At 45.6% G+C, this 19,971-nt stretch overlaps 1 protein-coding gene across 2 annotated transcripts in view; it reads right to left on the bottom strand.

The window, feature by feature from the left end:
* The window catches only part of EDEM1 (ER degradation enhancing alpha-mannosidase like protein 1), a 28,722-nt gene extending 12,106 nt beyond the window's left edge, over positions 1–16,616 (bottom strand). The window contains exons 1-7 of one of the 2 annotated variants that reach the window (XM_059161565.1): positions 15,950–16,616; positions 9,736–9,808; positions 6,754–6,857; positions 5,309–5,480; positions 4,145–4,328; positions 2,158–2,332; positions 289–409 (exon numbers count right to left, since the gene is read on the bottom strand). In XM_059161565.1, coding sequence (XP_059017548.1) covers positions 289–409; positions 2,158–2,332; positions 4,145–4,328; positions 5,309–5,480; positions 6,754–6,857; positions 9,736–9,808; positions 15,950–16,473 — 1,353 coding nt within the window. In that variant the 5' untranslated portion in view covers positions 16,474–16,616. The remainder of the gene's footprint in view (positions 1–288; positions 410–2,157; positions 2,333–4,144; positions 4,329–5,308; positions 5,481–6,753; positions 6,858–9,735; positions 9,809–15,949) is intronic. The other variant, XM_059161564.1, reaches the window with a different exon arrangement.
* Positions 16,617–19,971: the final 3,355 nt, after the last annotated feature.

Genomic DNA, 19,971 nt, shown 5'->3' with positions numbered 1-19,971 from the left:
GCATAGGACAAGAGGTTAACTGTACTTGGGAGCCAAGAATAAACAATAAGAGACAGATGATCCAAAAATCACATATGGTTACTTTCAGCCTTGGTTTTGCACTTATTTAGTCTGGCTCTGTTCTGGATCGGGAGGACTCATCTCACAAAAAGAATAATCAAGACATACTGCGTGGCTACCCTCCCAAATCCGGACGAGCCTGGGAATGCTCTGGTATCATAACAGAACAGAACCACAGAAACCCTTGACAATGATCGCGTTCTCCCGGCAAACACGGGTGCTGAGTACCTGCAGTCCAGGGAAGAAAGCCTGCAGAGAGTCGATCCAAGTGTTCATCAGCTGCCCGCTGAACATGTTCACGTTCACATATAGCGGCGGGTCTCCTTCTCCTTCGTTACAGGCTTCCCGACTAACAGGCCAAGCAGAGGGGGCAGAGGTGAGGGGGAAGATCACTGACAGCCCTCCAGCCCTACTCCTCCCGCAGCCCCTGCTGCTTTAACCTCAGTGGCATCAACATGAATATTTTCTCCTGACTCATTCTTTTCAACCTTTGAAGAAAAACTGCCTCTACCTGTGGACACCAGACTCTAGCAAAAGATAAAAGAGAATAAAAGTTCTGACTTAGCCATTGTAACTGATCAGGGATTTCACTATATTTTGCGGAAAGCACTTGGACACTCCGGCTTATGAATATTGCCACATAATGTATCTAGCAGAGTCTTTGCTGGATTTGACCTGAGTGGAAAATCCTGGTTACTTCTACATTAAAAAAAAAAAAAAAAGAAGAAGTCTCTTCTCTAATAAGGTTCTACACCAGGAGCCTGAAGGAATCCATCAGGATGCTTGGGGATTATAGGTTGGAACTTTAAAAAGCAAAAATGGGGATGCCTGGATGGCTCAGTCAGTTAAGGGTCTGCCTTTGGCTCAGGTCATGATTCCAGGGTCCTGGGATCCAGCCCCGCACTGGGCTCCTTGCTCAGCTTCTCCCTCTCACTCTGCCGCTCCCCATGCTTGAGCTCTCTCACTCCGTCAAATAAATAAATAAATCTTAAAAATAAAATAAATAAATAAATAAAAAGCAAAAATGACTGAACCCTGCCCAAATGGCCTCCTACTGAAACATAGCACTCACAAAAGGGGTTCCTACAACAGCTAACCTAGAAATGGGTCCAAGAAAATCCCAACAAGCAGAAACTCGGTAGCTACCACCTGCATTAGATATTTAATATACAAAAGCATACAAAGAAAGACCTAAGGAAGTGAGAGGACATCGGGGTTAGAAGCCACTGTAGCTTTCAATGGCACTTCTCTCCTGCCCTCCTAATTGTATAATTGGGTAGTAGCAAATTATGCTCTTTTAAACAATGGGGGTAGGGGGTGTGTGTTAATTGTCCTTTCTCTCATTAGCTATAAAGACCAATCCAAACAATTCTTTGGCAAGTAAAAGAACCAAAATAAACTCAGTAATGGTCCTGTATTACAGCTCTATCTGCCATTAAAGCCACAGTGAAACACAGGTACATGTCATTCCTCATGGCAGCCAGTCTCCCCCACGGCCGCCAGAGATCCTGGACTCTGGGCAGTCACAGAGGGCATGAACCGTACAGCCCACTCCCATACCGTACCACAGCCCGTGTGTGGGACCTGCAGACCTGGACAGAAGTGTTGGTTTGTCAATCCACACTTTGGTCATGAAAGCACCCTTTTGGCCTCTCTTTCTATCCCTCTTGTATCAGTCACTCTGGGGGAAGCCAGCTGCCATGACGTGCCTACAAAGACGTCCACATGGCAAGCAACTGAAGCCTGCTAACCACCACAGGAGTGAGCCGAGAAGTGGGTCCTCTGGCCCCGACCGAGCCTTGACACGGCTGCAGACCCTGCCAATAGCCTGGTGACACCCTTGTGAGACCCTAGGTCCACTCAGCGGCTCCTGGCTTCCTGACCTTCAGAAACTGTGGGAGATACTGTTTGTTGTCTTAAGCCATTAAGTGCTGGGGTAATTTTCTATGCCCCAGTAAAGGATAATACAGCTCTTCACCCCCAAGTATCTGCCCTAGAACTAGGAAGTGGGAAGATGAGTGCAGACACCACAGGACGCTGTGGATTCAGGCTGAGAACACACCCTACTTGTTTTACGGGGCAAGAGAGGAGACACACCCTCTTCTTAAGTAGTTCTGAATACTCCTGTACGCAGCATTAAACATCTCGAGGTCTTCCTTTTCTCCAAAGAGAATGTAAGATTTCAAGAGGTATTCATAGAAGGAGTCCAGGCCAGCACCCAAGCCGCTCTGCTTTCCAACCCAGCGGCCCGTCTGAATGTTCACCACATTGCCTGCAAAAACAAACAAAGCCCTTGGGGCTTGGCCCCAGGTGTCTGGGGACAGCTCCTCCTCCAGGGTGCCCTCAAGTCTGCCCCACCACCCGACCCGCACCCTGGGCCTTGGCAGAAAAGACGGAATGAACGTCTGGCTCTCACATTATTATCAGTCCCATCAGTGGTAGACAGCCAGGAAATCTTTCTCAATACATGGTGTTTAAACACTGGGAACAAAACTGGGGAAAACACTTGAGGCAAGAGAAAAGTATATTTGTCATTTTGCCTTTCCAGATTAACAGTGCATTTCAAATGCCAAAGGAGTACTCAAACCTTTGGCTTTGTAATGCCATTCCTGGCAACTTATCCTTAATGAAAAAAGTGTTTTTTAAGAAAAAGTATCGTGTCATTCATCAAGAATTATGAACTGTATGATTTATATTATCTGTAAAATAGGGGAGGGGGAGAGAAATAATCCAAGTGTCCAACACTAGAAGAGTTAATTAATGGACTCTATGTAGATTTTAAAGATGGTAGCTATGAAAACAAGGTAACAACTTGGAAAACCTGAACTGCCTAATATAAGGCAGAATAAAAATGCTTATTCATAAGTTGAAGGTATAAATATTGCACATGCAGACTGAAAGGACCAATGGGAAATTTAAAAGGTAACAATTTATGGTGATACTAGCAAACTATTTGGTGGTGGAGTGGCAATTTGAGCAACTTGTTTATTTCTACCATTGCTGCTAAACACAACAAATACGTACATACATTTAATAACTTAAGGAATAACCAAAAATCACATTATAGACGCCTGGCTGGCTCAGTCGGTAGAGTATGCAACTCTTGAGCTCAGGGTCACAAGTTCAAGTCACAAGCTGGGCACAGAGTTTACTTAAAAAAAAAAAAAATTAATTTTAAAATGCAATGATACTCTAGGACAACTAATCAAGGTACTTTTCAACAACAAAAAAAAGTTTTCTGGGGCACCTGGGTGGCTCAGTTGGTTAAGCATCTGCCTTTGGCTCAGGTCATGCTCCTGGGGTCCTGGGATGGAGGCCCACTCAGCTTCCTGCTCAACAGGGAGTCTGCTTCTCCCTTTCCCTCTGCCCTTCCGCTTTGCTCATGCTCTTGGCTCTCTCTCTCTCAACTGAATAAATTTAAAAAAAAATTTTTTTTTAATTTTTCTCAGTAAGACAATTTAAAACAGTATCTTCAGTGAGCAAAAACCTAGTACTTATTAAAGATGGATGATGAGTACACAGGGATTCATTATTCATTATACTTTCTCCCTACTTCTGCAGATTTGAAATGTTGCATAATAATTTTTAATAACATCCTCACCAAACATTCTCAAGAGGAAAAAAATATCCCACCTAATATAGGTTTAATCTGGCCTTTCAACCTACTACCACATGCCTAGACTTTTTTAAAAGAAAAAGCCACTCTACCAGTAACTCCAAATGCCTATATTGAGAGCCTTATATTGAAACAATATAATCTGCTTCAGAGGCAATTCTTTTTATAGCATTTCCATTAATAATTATTTTCAAACGGAACATGCCCAGGGATTCAAATCAAAAGGGAACCCTCAAACAGCAAAAACATTATTCCTTCCTATCAAACATTACAGCCTCACTCTAAGGAGACAGTCCTACAGAGAAATTGGACAAGGCAGACATGAAGCGCCATTCTCTCTGAGGTGTCCACTGTCAGGTTCAGCGGCACAGACAGAAGTAGTGGAGAGCGGGGAGAGCCCCAGAGAAGAGGAAAGGAAAGGGGGCCAGATGTACCCAGTCCCGATGGCCTGAGAAGGTGCCACCACACCTAATAATCCCGTATCATTGCTCCGCAGGTTCCAAAGGGCTTTCACAGCACGTCTGGCCACCCACTCAAATGTAGAATCCCCCAGGAGTCGGCTCAGAATCCCAAATTCCACCAGAAGGGAACCGGCACCTGCTGTACACGTCTCATTATTGCTGTCAGGAGGAACGCCTGTCTTTAGATTCACCTGGGGACAGGAAGAGACAAAGGATTTGGGGCAAGACTTGTGAGGAACCCTCAGGGCTAGAAGGCCAAGTCACAGCCACTAGCCTCAACTACTGAACCAAACTTACTGCAGTGTGACTCAGCTCACAGCCTTCCATGTCACACCTGAGATAGATATAGGAGTTAAGCTTCAAAGACACAAGACAATCAGACCACAGCCTTCTTTTAATAAGAGCGAGTCTTAGGGGAATGGTTACAATACCATGCGCTAACCCACTTCGTTCCAGCACCAGGCTCTGGCATCAGAAACAAAGGCCAGCTGTGGAATTCCCTTATCAATGTTAAGTGAGGTACTAGGAACCCAACTCTGCTCAGTGAACATAAACAAATCACAGACTGGCAGACAAGGAAGACAGGAAGAAGGTGACAGCCGGTTTCATCACTGAGGCTCTGTGGGCTGGCAACTCTCTGCTGGTTACCTAAAAGGCTGACTCAATTCCCAAGGGAGTTCTGAGCTCAGCAAATCCAGAGCCACAAAGATATAATTGCATTCCAGATCTTGCATTTAAATCAGCAGCTCACTGGCTGGGCTGGGCAGGCTTTTATTTGAAAGATCCATGTAAAGCACTCCCAAGAACATTCGCCAGGATCCAACAGTACACATATGAGGGTCTTTGGGGGAAGAAGGTACTTGAGTCAGAAATAAGACAAATTCCCCACCCTAGAGGATATAAATGGCACATGCAGAAGAACTTCAGAATACTGAGCACAGGAACATAAGTTCCTTAAAGGGAAGAATCAAGTACGTCAGCCTTATGCTTGGCACTCAGTAGGTGCTTGGTAAATGTTGAATGAATTAAAAAAACAGACACATCACATTTAGGGACACTCTCAAGGACCCAGCTTTCCTCTTTCACATCACTCCCTCCTCCCCCCAAATAACTTAATCAAAAAAGAATTTTAATTCAGGAAGATGCTGGGATGTCCAACTAGTCTACCTACCCGAGGATAGGGGATCCCTGTCTTGGTGTTCTCAAAGGCCGGCAGGAGGCGCACAGCCAGGTCATGGGCCATGTGCAGTAATTCGTTATCATAATCCTTAATTGTCATGTCACCAAAGGGCTGTTTGGAGTCAGTTATTATTCTGTGGGCAGAAAGGAGGCTTCCTAGGACCCTAAAAGACAGGATGACAAGAACACAAAAACAATACAATCACGCTACTTGTCAACGCATACAATCCAGTTCACGCTGAAAGCAGCAGCCTCAAATCCCTTGAACTCACAGCTGCCTGGAATCAGACGGACTAAACTCAATGGCTTCTTGAAGTTCCTTCCAGCCCTGATAAATGACCAATTCTTGAGTAACCACATTACTGAAGGGGGTAGGGGGGAAAAGAACCCTTCACCTGAGGCCACCAAGAATAATCTCACCTAAAGTAATAACCAATGACCAGCAGTTCCAATCATCTCATCAGACAGGAGGGTACTAACCATTCTCAGAATAAGCTTTACCTTTCAGTATTAATAAATGACTCTCGGTTTCTCTCACATGGGGAAAACACTTCACCATATCAGAAACAGTAAAGGGAAAGACAACAAATACTAAGTAGCTTCCCTAGTTCAGGTTGCCAAATAGCTGAGAAATTCTCCACTCTGGTGAGGAGGCAAGGTGTGGAAGAGGAGAAAGCGAGGAGGAGGAAAAGACCTGCTCTGAGGCAGAAGGCCACCAGCTCTAGAGCCATGTCCCTACAGAGCCAGGAATCATGCACCACTCCAATGATCGCAAGCCGACTGTGATGTTTGTCAGTACAAATGTTTTCATAACTTTAATTTCAAATAAATGATACATCTGGAATGGTATGCAATAACACAGTTTTCAAAAAGTCTAAATAGTAAAACAGTCACAATGTATCAACCCAGAAAGGCAAGATACAAAACCGAGTATGGAACATATGCCCAGTACCTCGGCGGGGAATGGTGGGGAGAGGGGCGGTGGACAGAGAAGACGGCGGGGTGAGGGGGTTGGACAGAAGAGACAGTGGCACACGAGGGGGAAATACACCCAAATGGTAAGCAGTGGTCTTCTGTGGGTGGTAGGTAAGATGGGAAACTCTCACTTCCTTCAGAAATGTGTAGGGGTTTTCCTAGGACACAGGAAGGAAATGAGACCAGACACCAAGTGACAGTGAAAATCTGCCTTAAAAAAGGACACCTGTCTCCCACCTCATTAAAACTTGAGTGTTTTTTTTCAGCCCCCAATGTAATTACTTTGAAATGTCCATTGTTCCACTGTTAATAAAGCCCAAAAGGGAGAGGAAAATGGACACAGCACCCATAAGGTCCCCCATGGACTCTCTACCTGGCTCTCACAGCTGGGAAAACCTCATAGGAATTTTGCTGCTCACACACACAAAAGAAGCCTTCAATCCATTTCATGTACTATCTTACCTGATTGTGGCCTCAAAGACTTGGACGGTGGAATCTTTGTCAAATGAAACTGTGTCGATCACTAACTTGACTGCTTTCTGGAACTCAGATGAATTTCCCATTATCTTCAAAAAGAGGAACACAAACCATTACAACAGCTTGAAATAACACGGAGGGACCACTTATCACACGGTTTTGCCACTCTTGGGAGGAGCGAAAACACAAAAGTTAGAAAAGCACAGTTATCTCTTAGAATATATTCCAGGACAGATGGCAAGCCCATTTCCTGCAACTCAAGACTCCTATCTCCAAATAGTCAAACTGTGAAATATTCCTCATGAATCATTAGTATCCCTCACCTTCCCACTAGACTCTCCCTCAAACTTCAGTCTGATCTGATTTAGGATGCAAGGCACTGGAGTTCCTAAAACTCTTGAAAAGAGTAAAAATAAATCCAAAAACCGAAGAAACAAAAATATAACTTCCCCTATGCTCCTCAAATAAATCGACAGCTTGGGTGCTTGGCTCCCAGGAGACCAAAACATCTGGAAAACCACTTGTTGCTGGTTATCCAGATGTCTAAACACTTTGAGAAATAGTAGCATTATGTCTTGAAGCGCAGCATAAAACCAGTGGCATTCAAAACAAATAAAACATACAAATAATCAGCTCCATGTCCTTTTTAAAGACTGATCTAAAATTACAATTCCTATTTTCGGTACATAAATATGATCTCATACTAAGCCGCTCTCTCCAATATGAAGTGCAAATTGGGAACAAAATTTTACAGATTAACTGAACCAGAATGCTTTCATTCTGTTCAAAAATTTAGGACGATCCAGGGACTTTAAGGACATCATAATGATACACACAAAGGAAAAGCAAATAATTTCAAGCAGACACTACTTCTTTCAAGTGTGCCTTATTTCTTAGTATTTCTTGGTCTGGCCCATAATTTCATCCCTCTCTTCATTGTTATTCTGCCATAAACATGCAGAGCAACTATAGATGTTTCTTTCCTGGCCTTTACTTCTTTCTTTTTAAAAGATTATGCAATAGTGCTACACGTTGCTGCCAATGGTCAGGGGACTGCTATCTTCTGAATGTTTCCACAGCACATCTGTTAGAGCCTGTTTAAAATGTTAGCAAAAGAACAAGAAAACCTCAACTGAGATAACACCTGAAAAAGAAGCCTGAAGTGCTAGCACACTGAAGACCGGATATTCTACAATGAAAACCACAAAAAATGGCTTTGTTTCCTTACAGATGCTCACCAGCAACAATATCTGTTAGCAGCTGCAGAGGCTGATATGATCTCAGATCAAGTGGAGGATGGTCAAGGAAGGCAGCAATTTTCAATTGCATATTCTAATTTCCCACTGTAGTCAACACAGCTACAGACAGAGCAAGCAGGCTGTGAAATCATTCGCTCAGGCTTAAGAAAACCTGGACTGAACAAAAGAGTTAAATCGGTTTCTTTATTGCAGGACTTCTCAGAGCCTTTAAAATGCTGCTGTACATTGTACTCTCCAATAATGGGAGAGGCACACAGAACTTCATTTGGGAATAGAATTCTTCTTTTAGGGGATATACCCTTGGAAATGTTGTTGGGAAGTGCTGAATTTGTAGAAATTCATTTTCTGAACACATATTTGCACTCCTACTATACATCCGACACCATTAGGTGGAGAGTGCAGGGAATAATAGAGATGAGGTCTCTGTACTTAATGAGCATAGGAGAGGGATAAAAAGACACAATGAGGGCCAGAAAGAGAGGTCAGGGATGAGAGGTACTCCTTCATAATGTATATGAGTTCCAGAAGACTGTTTAAGCAACACGTATAAGGCTGAGTCAGCCTCCGGGATCTTCAACAAGTTAACTCTAATTAGGCTGAGCAGACTTGCCTGGGCACATTGTGATTGCCGATGACAAATAACTGAAGTGGGGCAGCAAGAACTACAGAAAGAGCAACTGGGCCACTAAAACACTGTGCAAACATGGGCTGGCCAAATGAAAGCCCAGAGGCCGCACAGACCTGGGCCAAGAGCACATAGGGAGGTCAGTCGCTCAAGCTCCTTCCAAGGCCTCATGAATCTTCCGCCAGCAAACTCCAGGGCAGCTCTAAAACGGACTTAGCTAGCACTACCCACTTACAACCCCTGACAGCACTAAACTCTTCTCAGGGAAGTTAAAACAGACAAGGGTACGTTATTAAATACAGGATTCGGGCTCAACTGCGGGAAGAATTCTCTCATGGTAAATGCGTGCTGGACAATGAAGCAGAGCAAAGAGGCTGTGCGGTCACCCTCACGAAGGAGGATTTAACAGGCTATGCTGAAATACAGTCCATTGGAAGCACAGTGCAAGGGGCAGATGGTGCACAGGGCACGCACAGTGTGATGGTAAGTACCATGCCACACTCGGTCCTTCATGGCTGTCCTGAGGTCTCCAGCTCCCCAGCCTTCACAAGGGAAACCACGGGACACTGGGGGGAAAGGCAGCACCTGAATTGGCAGCCCCAGTGTGGACAAAACACAGAGCGGCATGCAGAAAGGAGTGTTTCTAGGGAAGGCCCTGCGTGGGGGCCAGGACCAGGGCTCGGGACACACTCTTGGGGAGCACTAGTCAGATGCTATTCCAGGGGCGCACTGACGTGGAGCTTGTCTTTTACTTCTCAGATCTTAACCAAAGTAGCTGTCAACTTGAATGGAATGCTCTACTGATTCCTTTATGGAATAAATTAGTGGGAAACTGGGCTCCCCCCAAAAAATCATACTTTCTTCTCCACTTTTTTTAGGGGAATCACATCTCCACTCCTTTGACCCTGAATGCCTTTCTCGCCCTCACCATTAAGGTCATTAAAATAAACAACAGCTATCAAAGTTGTGAATACATTTTGAGTACCAGGTTTCCTGGAATTCCCATCCCTGGTGGGAACTAGAGATAATCAACTCCAAAATGTCTTAATTAGTGAGGAAAAAAAAATAAGGCTAAAGACTTACTGCAAGTGTATCCAGTGCATCCACAAGAGTCAATGAGTAATTCCCCAGGACATCATTGATGTTCAGATTTGAACTGAAAAAGAAATACAATTAAAGAAAGGTGCTTTATTTCAAATGAGAAAAGGGACAATAAAATTAAACACCCATCAGAAACTAAAACTGTTGGACTCTTACTGATTCAGGGACAATTACATGTGGGTGAGTATGGCAGTGGTCCTTCTATCTCCTAAGTGACCATTTCTAGAGCATCTGCAAACAGACTCAAGTCACACAGCAACAGAGACACACTGATGATGCTATTGTGGAAAGAACATGCAACAGGAAGTCGGGAGATGGTGAACCAGAGTCATGTGCCCTCCCTGACATACCGTTTTATCACCACAAGTCACCTCCCTGGCCAGTTTCAAAGAGCTCTTATTTCAAAATTATTAGGAATGAAAAAAGAAAAACCCTGTCATGTGACCTGCCCATGACCCTTTATTTTATTTTTTAAGATTTTACTTATTTATTTGTTTGAGAGAGTGTGCACAAGCAGGGGGTAGGGTGAGAGGGAGAAGCAGGCTCCCCACTAAGCAGGACTGGATCTCAGGACCCTGAGATCATGACCCGAGCCAAAGGCAGACACTTAACCGACTGAGCCACCCAGATGCACCCCCCCACCCCAACACTTTAATACAGAAACCAGCTCCTCCAGCAGGTTCCACACAAAAAGAACCAAATACCTTCCATGATGGCCTGATTACCACTCCCCTGTGCTTTGGCTGGGGGGAGTATATTAACCTCTTGATCTCATTTTCTCATTCACATCTCAATCCAAGAATCCCCATCACCTCCACCAACTCTGAGGAGCTGAGCCAAGACAGGACTTCTCTGCGCTAGAGCTACACACACGTTTCTGCCCACAACTCCTGCCCCCACAGTCCACACTGATTCCCCTTTCTGAAGCAATCTTAAGCCACCAACTTCAGGCCTGCAGTGAGGGTAAAGCTCCCCAGTCACTCGGACAGCTCCTCATAATGCTAAAAAACAATGACAAGGATGAGAAATAGGTCGGGGAAGGGTGGGGATGGAGACATCATGCAGCTTGACAAATCCCCGGGACTTCAGTTATTCCACTGTCTCATTCCCACAAGGCCAGGAAGGAAATGGCAAAAGCCTGAAAAGATGTAAGGTAGGAAAGAAATAGGACACCTGTTTACTTTTATTGAAGACCAAAGTGAAAAGCCCTAGCTCTATCTTCAACAGCAGATTTGCTGAAATTATGGCACCTCCCAGCACAGTCCCAGACCACGGTAGCTAGTCCTTGAGTCACTCGAATGGGGCCTGGTCTCCCTCCCTCTGTTCTGGATGGCCTGCTCTGCTCTCTGAAAGTGCACCCTCCCATGTGCCTGGGCCTGGTGAACCGAGGGCCACATGTCACAGCTGATCTTACTCGAGCCTTCCTGTTGCTTTGTTGTGTGCTATGTTACCCCACTGAATCTAGGACAAAGAACTCAGAGCTAAGGTAGATACATTGTTTGAAACAAGCTACAGAGAAGGGGCTATCTGAGAACCAGGATTATCTCATACCTCACAAGCCATCAGGCCAGCACACTGCAGGGCTGAAAACTGCACTGGCTTCTTCTATGTGTAGATTCTTCCTAAATGGAGTTATATAATTGCAAAAGGTCCTCTAAAGAGGAGAGCTGGGGGTTAAAATAAGCACTGCAAGGGCAGTGCCAGCCAGAAAGGATACAGGAAATGCCAAAAGTTGGAGAAGGTCAGAGTAGACAGGGAGCTCCTCCTGCTCAATTCTGCCAACTCTAGAATATTCTGTTGGGTTTAAATATTTAACTGCTTTGCTCTGCGGCTCAGAAACAATGAGTGGTTCCCACGACCCACCTCATTAGAAAGTGGCTCTCTCACCACTTAGCATCCAAGCTGGACGATGTGTAAAATACCCCAACTGCCCTCTCCTGAGCTGTACCCTCGTCTGGGCCAAGGTCACCCTCTCCATCTGCACAGGCCAATGGAAGGTAGTATGACTGTTGATTGCTGTACTCCTGCACATGATGTATAGTACTCTTCCTGCAGGCTATAACTAAAAAGGACCCAATTTTACAATACCTCTCGATACAGTGTCCAAGCAGTCACTCACAATGAACAGTTACAAGCAATGCTATGGTTAAAAAAAAAAATTTTTTTTGGAATAAGTGGGTGGGGTCCTTCTCTCCACTTAAGACAAATCCCCTGAAAAATCTAAGGTGTGCATTAAAGCACTTTTAATTATTTTCTACCAAATAATTACTATACAGTCTTTCAAAATATACCAAAATAGAAAGAAGAAAAAAAAGAGGGGTGTGAAGAGAAATGCAGATTCCATAAAACCCTCTTGGCCTAACAGCACTATTATACTGTGATTCCATTCATGCCAGCCCACAATGCTGGTGTACGACTGTGGCCTTGTTCTCTGGAGATACTCTTGATCGATGGCTAGCCTGACTTATCTGCTAAGTGCCTCAAGCCAAGAACTCAATCTTTCAGTATAAGGCTAGGCCCACAAGTACACATCTTTCCACATCACCAGCTGGCAGGACTACAATGACCCAGAATTAAACTCTCCACTTAATTTTACCATGTGTGACTGTTCGGGACATTCACCCCAGTGTGCATTTGTAAGGTTCGTATCACTCCAAAACAGAGCTGGAAGAAACTACAACCTTTGACAGGCAATTTTTTCTTATGTAACTAAGAAAATCAAACATATGGTTTAAAAAAAAAAAAAAAGTCTCCCACATATACTTAACCTGTACCAGCTGTTCAGAAATCTACCTAGTGCTGGGTAGGCACAGAGGTAATATAAGAAACGGTCTCTGTGTCGAGGGATTGATAATCTGGGGAGACACGACAAAGGGAAAGGAACGTGAATACATAAGAGCATTCAGTTCTCAAGTGATGATGAAATGTGGAACAGCAGCCCAAAGAACCAAAGAAAGGAACTGAAAGAAGAACCAAGCAAAGCGAGAAAAATCGTCTTCAAAAGTTTAATGGCATCATAGGAAACGACTTAGGTCTGACTCTGAAGTGGGACAGTAGTTTAGAAAGAAGGAAGAATGCACAGGAAGCCATCTTATGCTGGGGTGCCTAGGAATGGGTCAGTTTGGGGGCCAGTATCAGTTGGGGTTGTGCACAGATTTGCTTTTTTACTTGAACAGCAATATGGCTGGGGAGGAAGCAAAAAGGATCACGTGCCCAAGGCCTGAACTACTGTTAGCATTCACAAGATTACAAAAAATAGAATATCCAAATTTATTTGAAGAAACTTGGACCCTCCAACCCAAACTGGGGATATAAGAGTAACTGACTTTGCAAAGTAATCTATAACTGGGCCAAAAGATTTGCTATTTTAAAGTGTTCAGGTTTCATTGACTTCACTGTAACTCCTCACACTACCTACAGTTAAAGAAGACAGGCAAGACAAGCCTCAAGCACATGTGACTAAAAAGAAAAGAGACACAGGTAGAACACCCATGGTTTGTTTCTGTACTTCCTACATAATATTCTAATGGTTATGTCTCTATATTTTAAATATATCATTAGAATAAATTTGACAACTATCACTAGAATACATTTGATTTTTTTTAAATCTGAAAAATCTGGGGGCACTTGGTGGCTCAGTCAGTTAAGCATCTGCCTTCAGCTCAGGTCATGATCTCGGGGTCATGAGATGGAACCCACGTCAGGCACCCTGCTCAGCTCCTTCTCTTTCTGTGCTCTCTCACTCTTGCTCACCCTTAAGTAAATAAAATCTTTACCCACCCCCAAAAATTAAAAAACTAAAAAAATAAAATCTGAGAAGTTTTTACTGTAAGTGATCTATCTTGGGGATGTAAACGTATCGTATTGTTTCAGAGCCAGAATGACAAAGCTCTGGTTCTAAACTTTTCCTTGAAAATACTGGTCTGAAAGGAGTTAAGCTAAAGAAAGGAGAGTAAAAAAATTAACCTTTCCACTCTTTTGGAAGCAGCCAGTGTAAGGGTCTACTCAGGGTCACCATAACCCCAGAGTTCTTTCACCTCCTCAGAGACATCAAAGGTTTATCAACTGAAAGGTTTATTAACCTCTGGGCACAACCCCTCCCAAATGCCGCCCCTTAGTAGTTCAAACTCCCATCTTTCCAACAGCCATTCAGCCGTCTCAAAGCGAGCTGACCTTAGTTTACCTGCACTGCCACTGTACAATCAAACCAAGACACTCCTCAGCACACTTCATCCTGAATCAAAAGCCTATGCCACCCGGAACTACCCATAGAGACCAGCAAGTTAATCAACTGCCACGTCACCTTGCTGGAGAGGGGCTCCAACTCTCCAAAGGGTTTCTACGGTTCATTAAGAAAAGCATCAATATGTCATCAACTCACTCTCCTGACCATGATATTCCCAACTGAAAGCGTTATCACAAGTCCTCATTAAACTGTTTTCCTTAGGTCCACACCATAAAAGGAAATCTGAGGAAAAAGTCTGTGAGAGAGAATAAGGGCACTTACTCAAAGTATCCTCTCCCGCCTTGTAATACCATGAGCATTAGGGGGAAAATACAAGTAAGATCCAAAATATGTACACACACTTTGGTTTCAACTATGTAAAATATGTGTAGGCATATGGGTGGGAGCTGGCAGGAAAAATAAATTAAAAATAACTGTCTGACGGGGTTTTAGGCTTTTTTATTTTTTCAAATTTTAATCTTTTTTTCCCCTCCAACAACCAACAACAAAAAATGAGATCCAAAGAAAATACATAGGTATAAATTCTGGTACATTTAAGGACTAACAATTAACCCATTAATAACTCATTAATTTCCTAATATCTGGAAAGGCCCCAGTAATTTTTATCAAAAATTAATAAAAATTTTTCTCAAAAAAAAAAAAAAAAAACCAACAAAAACAAAACAAAACTGAGAAAGTGCTAATATGCATAAAGCCCAGTAAGGTGACACAAGAAAAGTAACTAATCAGTTTCCTACAATCTTTGAAAGGCCCAGTCCTTTGAAATGGCTTGGACTGTGCCCCTCGCGTCACTAAAACTGATGCTCCTCAAATTGTCAGCTAAGATATGACTTTGTAGATAACCGAACCATTTTTTAAAATTCTTCAAGCCCCTTTAGTATATGGGCTTCCTTTTCAGAATTTAAGGACTGGACTCTTCCTTTTACCAGGTGAAGGAAGATACATCCCCCTAAAAGTCCAAAGGCACCCACAGAACGTGGGGTCAAGGCAATGGGCAGCCCAATTCCTCCACTCCCACCACCCAGAGGAAGGTAGTCACCTATCTGGTCTAACAGGATCCATGGCAAAGCACACCCATTCCCTCCAGCTGGAAGGTCCTCAGCTGGGTATGCTTTCCTCTTGGACTCTGATGTCAACAAGGGTGACCCTGGAAGCTTGACCTCCAAAGGCTGGTGGGAGGGGAGGACTGGCTGACCTTACTGGACAGTCCAACCACCAGAGTGGAGGAATTTATGGAACAGATAAAGGGGACAAGCAATGCAGTGGCCAAAGAATCAAACCCTGAGTATCAAGACCCCAAATCTGAGCTAGATAGCCTCTGTCTCTCAATCTCCACCCCCTTCCCTTTCCTGTAAATTCCCTCAGCCTATGTAGCAGCCCCTGTAAATGAAGGTCAAAGGTTGTAACCCTGCTCTGCCTCCCGATCACTGGCTGGCTTTGGAGAAGTCCTTTCCTGGAACCAACTCCTGAATTTTTATATGGGGATGGGTGGAAGGGAGATGGAAGGCTTGTTTTGAAAGCTGCGTTTAAAAGGGATTTCGTTTTGATTATATACATGTTCATCTGGAGAAGGGGTTGTGGAAGATGAGAATCTAAAGCCTCCGAAGCTAAGCCTTGTTACTGCTACCGTCCCTTCCGGTCTCTGAGCCTCAGTTTCCCCATCTGTAAAAGAGACTGCGTTGGACAGCTGTCCTGTAACTCAGAAATCCTGAGAGAATCAAGAAAGAGGACAGCCACCGGCCCACCCACACCCCCCGCCCAACCCCAGGGGGACCCCCCGGGGAGAGTGTCGGGCCAAAGCACTGAGCGGGAGGGTGTGGTTCCAGGCCCCCAAATGCCTTGGCATCCCTTGGGGGACCCGGAGGTCAGAAGGCTGCACCCTGACCGGGAGGACGGAAGAAAGCGCGTGGGGCGCGCGGCCCGGGCGTCGGGCCAGCGCCTACTACTCACGGGTCCCCGCGGTCAGGCCCTCGGCCGCGGCAGTGGATGGGGTTGAGCTCGTCCTGGGGAAAGGCGTGCGCCATGTAGTTGTCGTACCCGAAGACGAACATGCCCCGCGCCAGGTCGCGCATCTGGGCGCGCAGCTGCGGCGGGAAGGCGCCGCTGTAGCGCTTCTCGTACTCGTCCCGGTCGCGGCCCCGGCCGCCCAGCACGTAGCCCCAGTGGGCCGGCCCGCACACTCCCGGCTCCGGCCGCCGCGGGGCCCGCCGCCGTCCCGCCGCCGCCGCCGCCCCAGAGACGGGCGGCTGCAGCCACGACGGCCCCGACGGCCCCCCGGGCGGCCCGGGCCGGCCGGCGGGCCCCAAGGCAGGAGACTCGGGGCCGTCGGGGGCCCTCAGGCGCTGGAAGCCGAAGCTGAGCGGAAAACGCTGGTAGAAGCCCATGCTGGGCCCCAGCCCGAAGACGAGCCACAGCACTCCATGGAGGCCAAGCCGGAGGAGCACCAGCCCCAGGACGAGCGCTCGCCATTGCATGGTCGCGCGGGCGCCGCGGGCATTATTTTAAAGCGCGGGGGACCTCCCCCGCGGACCACCGCACCCCGCACCCGCCCCGTAGCCCCGCTCACTTCCCCTTTAAGGAACTCCCCCGTGACGCACCAGGAACCAGCCCATTGTCCCCCACCCCCAGTCCCTCGGGCCGCCCGGCCAGGCCCCGCGTTCGCCCGCCCAGTCGCCCGGGATTGGCCCCGGCCCGGCCCAACCTCGTGGGGGCGCGGCCGGGGACTCCCTCCCGCGCCATAGGCCGCCCGGACTTCCGCAGCGCCGCGAGGCCCCGCCCCATCCCCCGCCCCGCCCCCGGGACCCCGCCCCATCATCTCGCCCCGCCCCCTGGGCGGTCGGAGTCCAGATGGGCTGGCGTGGCGAGTAAGGGCCGCTCGGGCTACTAGCGAGGAAACTTCCAGCCAATGGGAGCGCGGCACGGGAGCACCAGAGGGACGGCGGACGGAGACGTGGCCCCCAACCAGGCGTCTTCGGGCAGAGCGTGTCTCCCTCCTAGCAGGGACCGGAGAAAGCCACTCCAGCTCTAGGTTAGGGATGGTGCCAGTTAAAAGACGTAAGGAAAAGGAGGGAAAGGAGCATTTCCTCGTAAAAGGAGCTACTTTTGCATTGCAAGGGCAGGGTTTTTAACAGGACCGTCGTATACTGTGGGGGGTGGGGTACTACCTGGTAGCTCTGGACCGCACAAAAAGGTATCCTGAATTCTACTCTTTTCATCAGAACACCCTAATTTGTAAGAACCGCTCACTGTGATTGTAAAACACGTATTCCCAGATCTTGTAGTAGACCTAGCAAATACCAGTGGAGGGTCCTGGAAATGTCTGTATACCAAGTGCTCTTCTTGGACAATTCTTAGCATCTGGCAATTTCAGGAAATGCTGAATTAGGCTATACTGCCTTTGTCTCGGAAATAGGAGCTTTAGAAAAAAGGGTAAGAGTCATGGCCGCCGCTACCACCGACTTATTTTTGCCAAATTCATTTAACCAAGTCCCCTCCCACCTCTGCTACTCCCACCATCTCTTCTGTGCGCCACAGTAGCGACCTAACCTTTCGGTTGTAGGATAGAGTCCTGGTCAAATCACTTTACCCATTCTGTGTCTACTTCCTATAATTAAGAAGGTTGCAAATATCAGCTCTGAAGGACTAGGGCTCTCATGTAACGATTCAACAGCGTAGGGGTTTTGTTTTGTTTGCTACATTTGTAGATACCTGTTAAGATGTACTCTCAAAGTTAGACCATATGCCTTGTTACACTAAGGTTTCTGAAAAGCATAGGAAGCAAAGACTGATGGATGGCCCAAATCAGGGACTGGCTGAGTGACCAAAGCAGTGATTAAGAGGATGATAAGTAATGGGGTACGATCATCACATTCTCAGGGGACTTTTTGCAACACAGAGGTGTAAGTAATGGAGACTCAGAGGGAACTCAAAGAAACATTTTATTACAACACAAAGTAACTGGCACCTAGTAAGGCTGGGTTTTTGTGGGTTTGTTTTGTTTTGTTTTGTTTTTTGGCTGAGCCTTATCCCTCCCCCCGAATTCTGAGAGATACACCTGCCCAAGCATCAAAGAGTATAAAGAGAGATTGAACCAAGGTCTTTTGCCTACTGAGATTCTTTTACTCCTCTGTGCAAGCAGCTAGGAACCCTGCTAGAAATCCAAACTTAGCGCTTGATCCTGGACTTTCAGGTCTGCCTTCCCAGAACCTGAAAACCGAATGTGAACATGAAGGTATATGTTGTTCCCTTAGTAATTATTATACTGCAAATTTTAAAAGTTTTAAATTTGCTCTTGCTCCCTGCTTAAGTGCAGTCCACATTAGTGTCAGCTCCTGTCCTCACATTTGGAGACAAGCTCTAATAAAAACAAAGAGAAAACCATCCAACTTCTGAAAGATGCCTGTCCTGGTAAAACTTATGGTTTTCAAAATGTGATCCGTTTAATCTTCACAGAAAGCCTTGTTTAGGCCTATTCCACAAGCCCTAATGGAAGAAATCAGGTTGGAAGGTTCAAGTTCTCTGAGCTACTTACGGTGGGCAGAAAAAGAGCTACCACCCAGGTTTCCTGAACTTTCCGTTTAAAAAAACTAGCTGGTCCACAAAGCAGATGAAGACTGCTTTTTCTATTCTTCCTAAACCACTGTTGGCTTGGCAACATTGTTGACATTAGCACCCTGCAAGGCACACCCAAAGATTTGGGGGCCAAGTTCAAAAAGTGTTTTGTCTTGAATTAAACTGAGCCAAAGGAACACGAAGTATCTCCTGCTAGCCTTTTAGATTAGCCTAAGTCTTCCCTCAAGGTAAATGTGGCTGTTAAGACTGGGACAATACCCTTACGTAATCAGAAAACCTCAACCTTAAAAATCAACTTTATGAAAGGCTTTTCTGCACAGTCTCAGGAGATGATCAGGGGACTGATTTAAAAAAAAAAAAAAAATGAAATGTACTATAGTAAAAATGGCTTCACTCTGGGGGACGCAGAAGAGATGACAGCTAAAAATCCAGACTCAGAAGCCCTGATTGCCAGATGTTCAAGTCATTGCTTTGGCCTCTGAGTGACCCTGGAAAGTTAGTTAATTTTTCCTGGTTTTCCCATCTGTAAAATGAGGGTAATAAGAGCAGTACTCAGAGCATACGGCAATGGTAAGAACTGAAGTATTGAATGTATATAGTGTACAACGGTGTTCCATGGTGAGCACTATCACTACTCATTTAGTAAAAGTACCTGGTACATATGAATCTGAGGTTTGTTGGATGAATTAAACAAGTAAGCCCCTCCTATTTTCAAAGCACTATTTTAGGAGAAAACTGTGTCTAAGGAAACCAAGTATGAGACTGGACAAGGACTAAAACTTACCAGTCCAGCATGGGCAGAAAGAGCTTTGGAACCTCACATCTAATTCCAGTTCTACTTAACCTGTTCCAGCTTCTATACCTCATGGTCCTAAATCTCTGTGATTTGGAATTCTATCCTACAAGGTGATCCAAATTCAATCTCCCTCTTACTTTGACAGGTGAAGGAAGTGACCTAGGAGGTATATTTTGGTGCCTTTAAAGATATCCTCCATTGTAAATAAATCAGCAGACATTCCAGTTTTCAGAATCAATCTTGTGAGTGTAAGTCAATCAGCGCACTAGGTTCCTAAAACTGTAAAGCCAGAAAACAGCTCGGCCCTATAACCTCAAAGGGTACAAGGATACTTCCAGAGATGCCTATGTTAAATATAAGCATTAAAATAGTCTCTTACAAGGAGGATTTCTCTGCTCTAAGAAACTATAAGGGATTTATCATCCAAAGCAATAATATAAAACAAGTGGTATAATGGTAACTTTTAAAACAGAGTACTGTGGGACGCCTGGGTGGCTCAGTAGGTTAAAGCCTCAGCCTTCAGCTCAGGTCATGATTCCAGGGTCCCGGGAATCTCTGCTCCACAGGGAGCCTGCTTCCTCCTCTCTCTCTGCCTGCCTCTCTG

The sequence above is a fragment of the Mustela lutreola genome, chromosome 2, assembly GCF_030435805.1.
Source record: "Mustela lutreola isolate mMusLut2 chromosome 2, mMusLut2.pri, whole genome shotgun sequence".
NCBI classification, from domain to species: domain Eukaryota; kingdom Metazoa; phylum Chordata; class Mammalia; order Carnivora; family Mustelidae; genus Mustela; species Mustela lutreola.
Note: the sequence above shows the minus strand (reverse complement) of the source record. Positions and strands in the feature narration are given on the sequence as shown.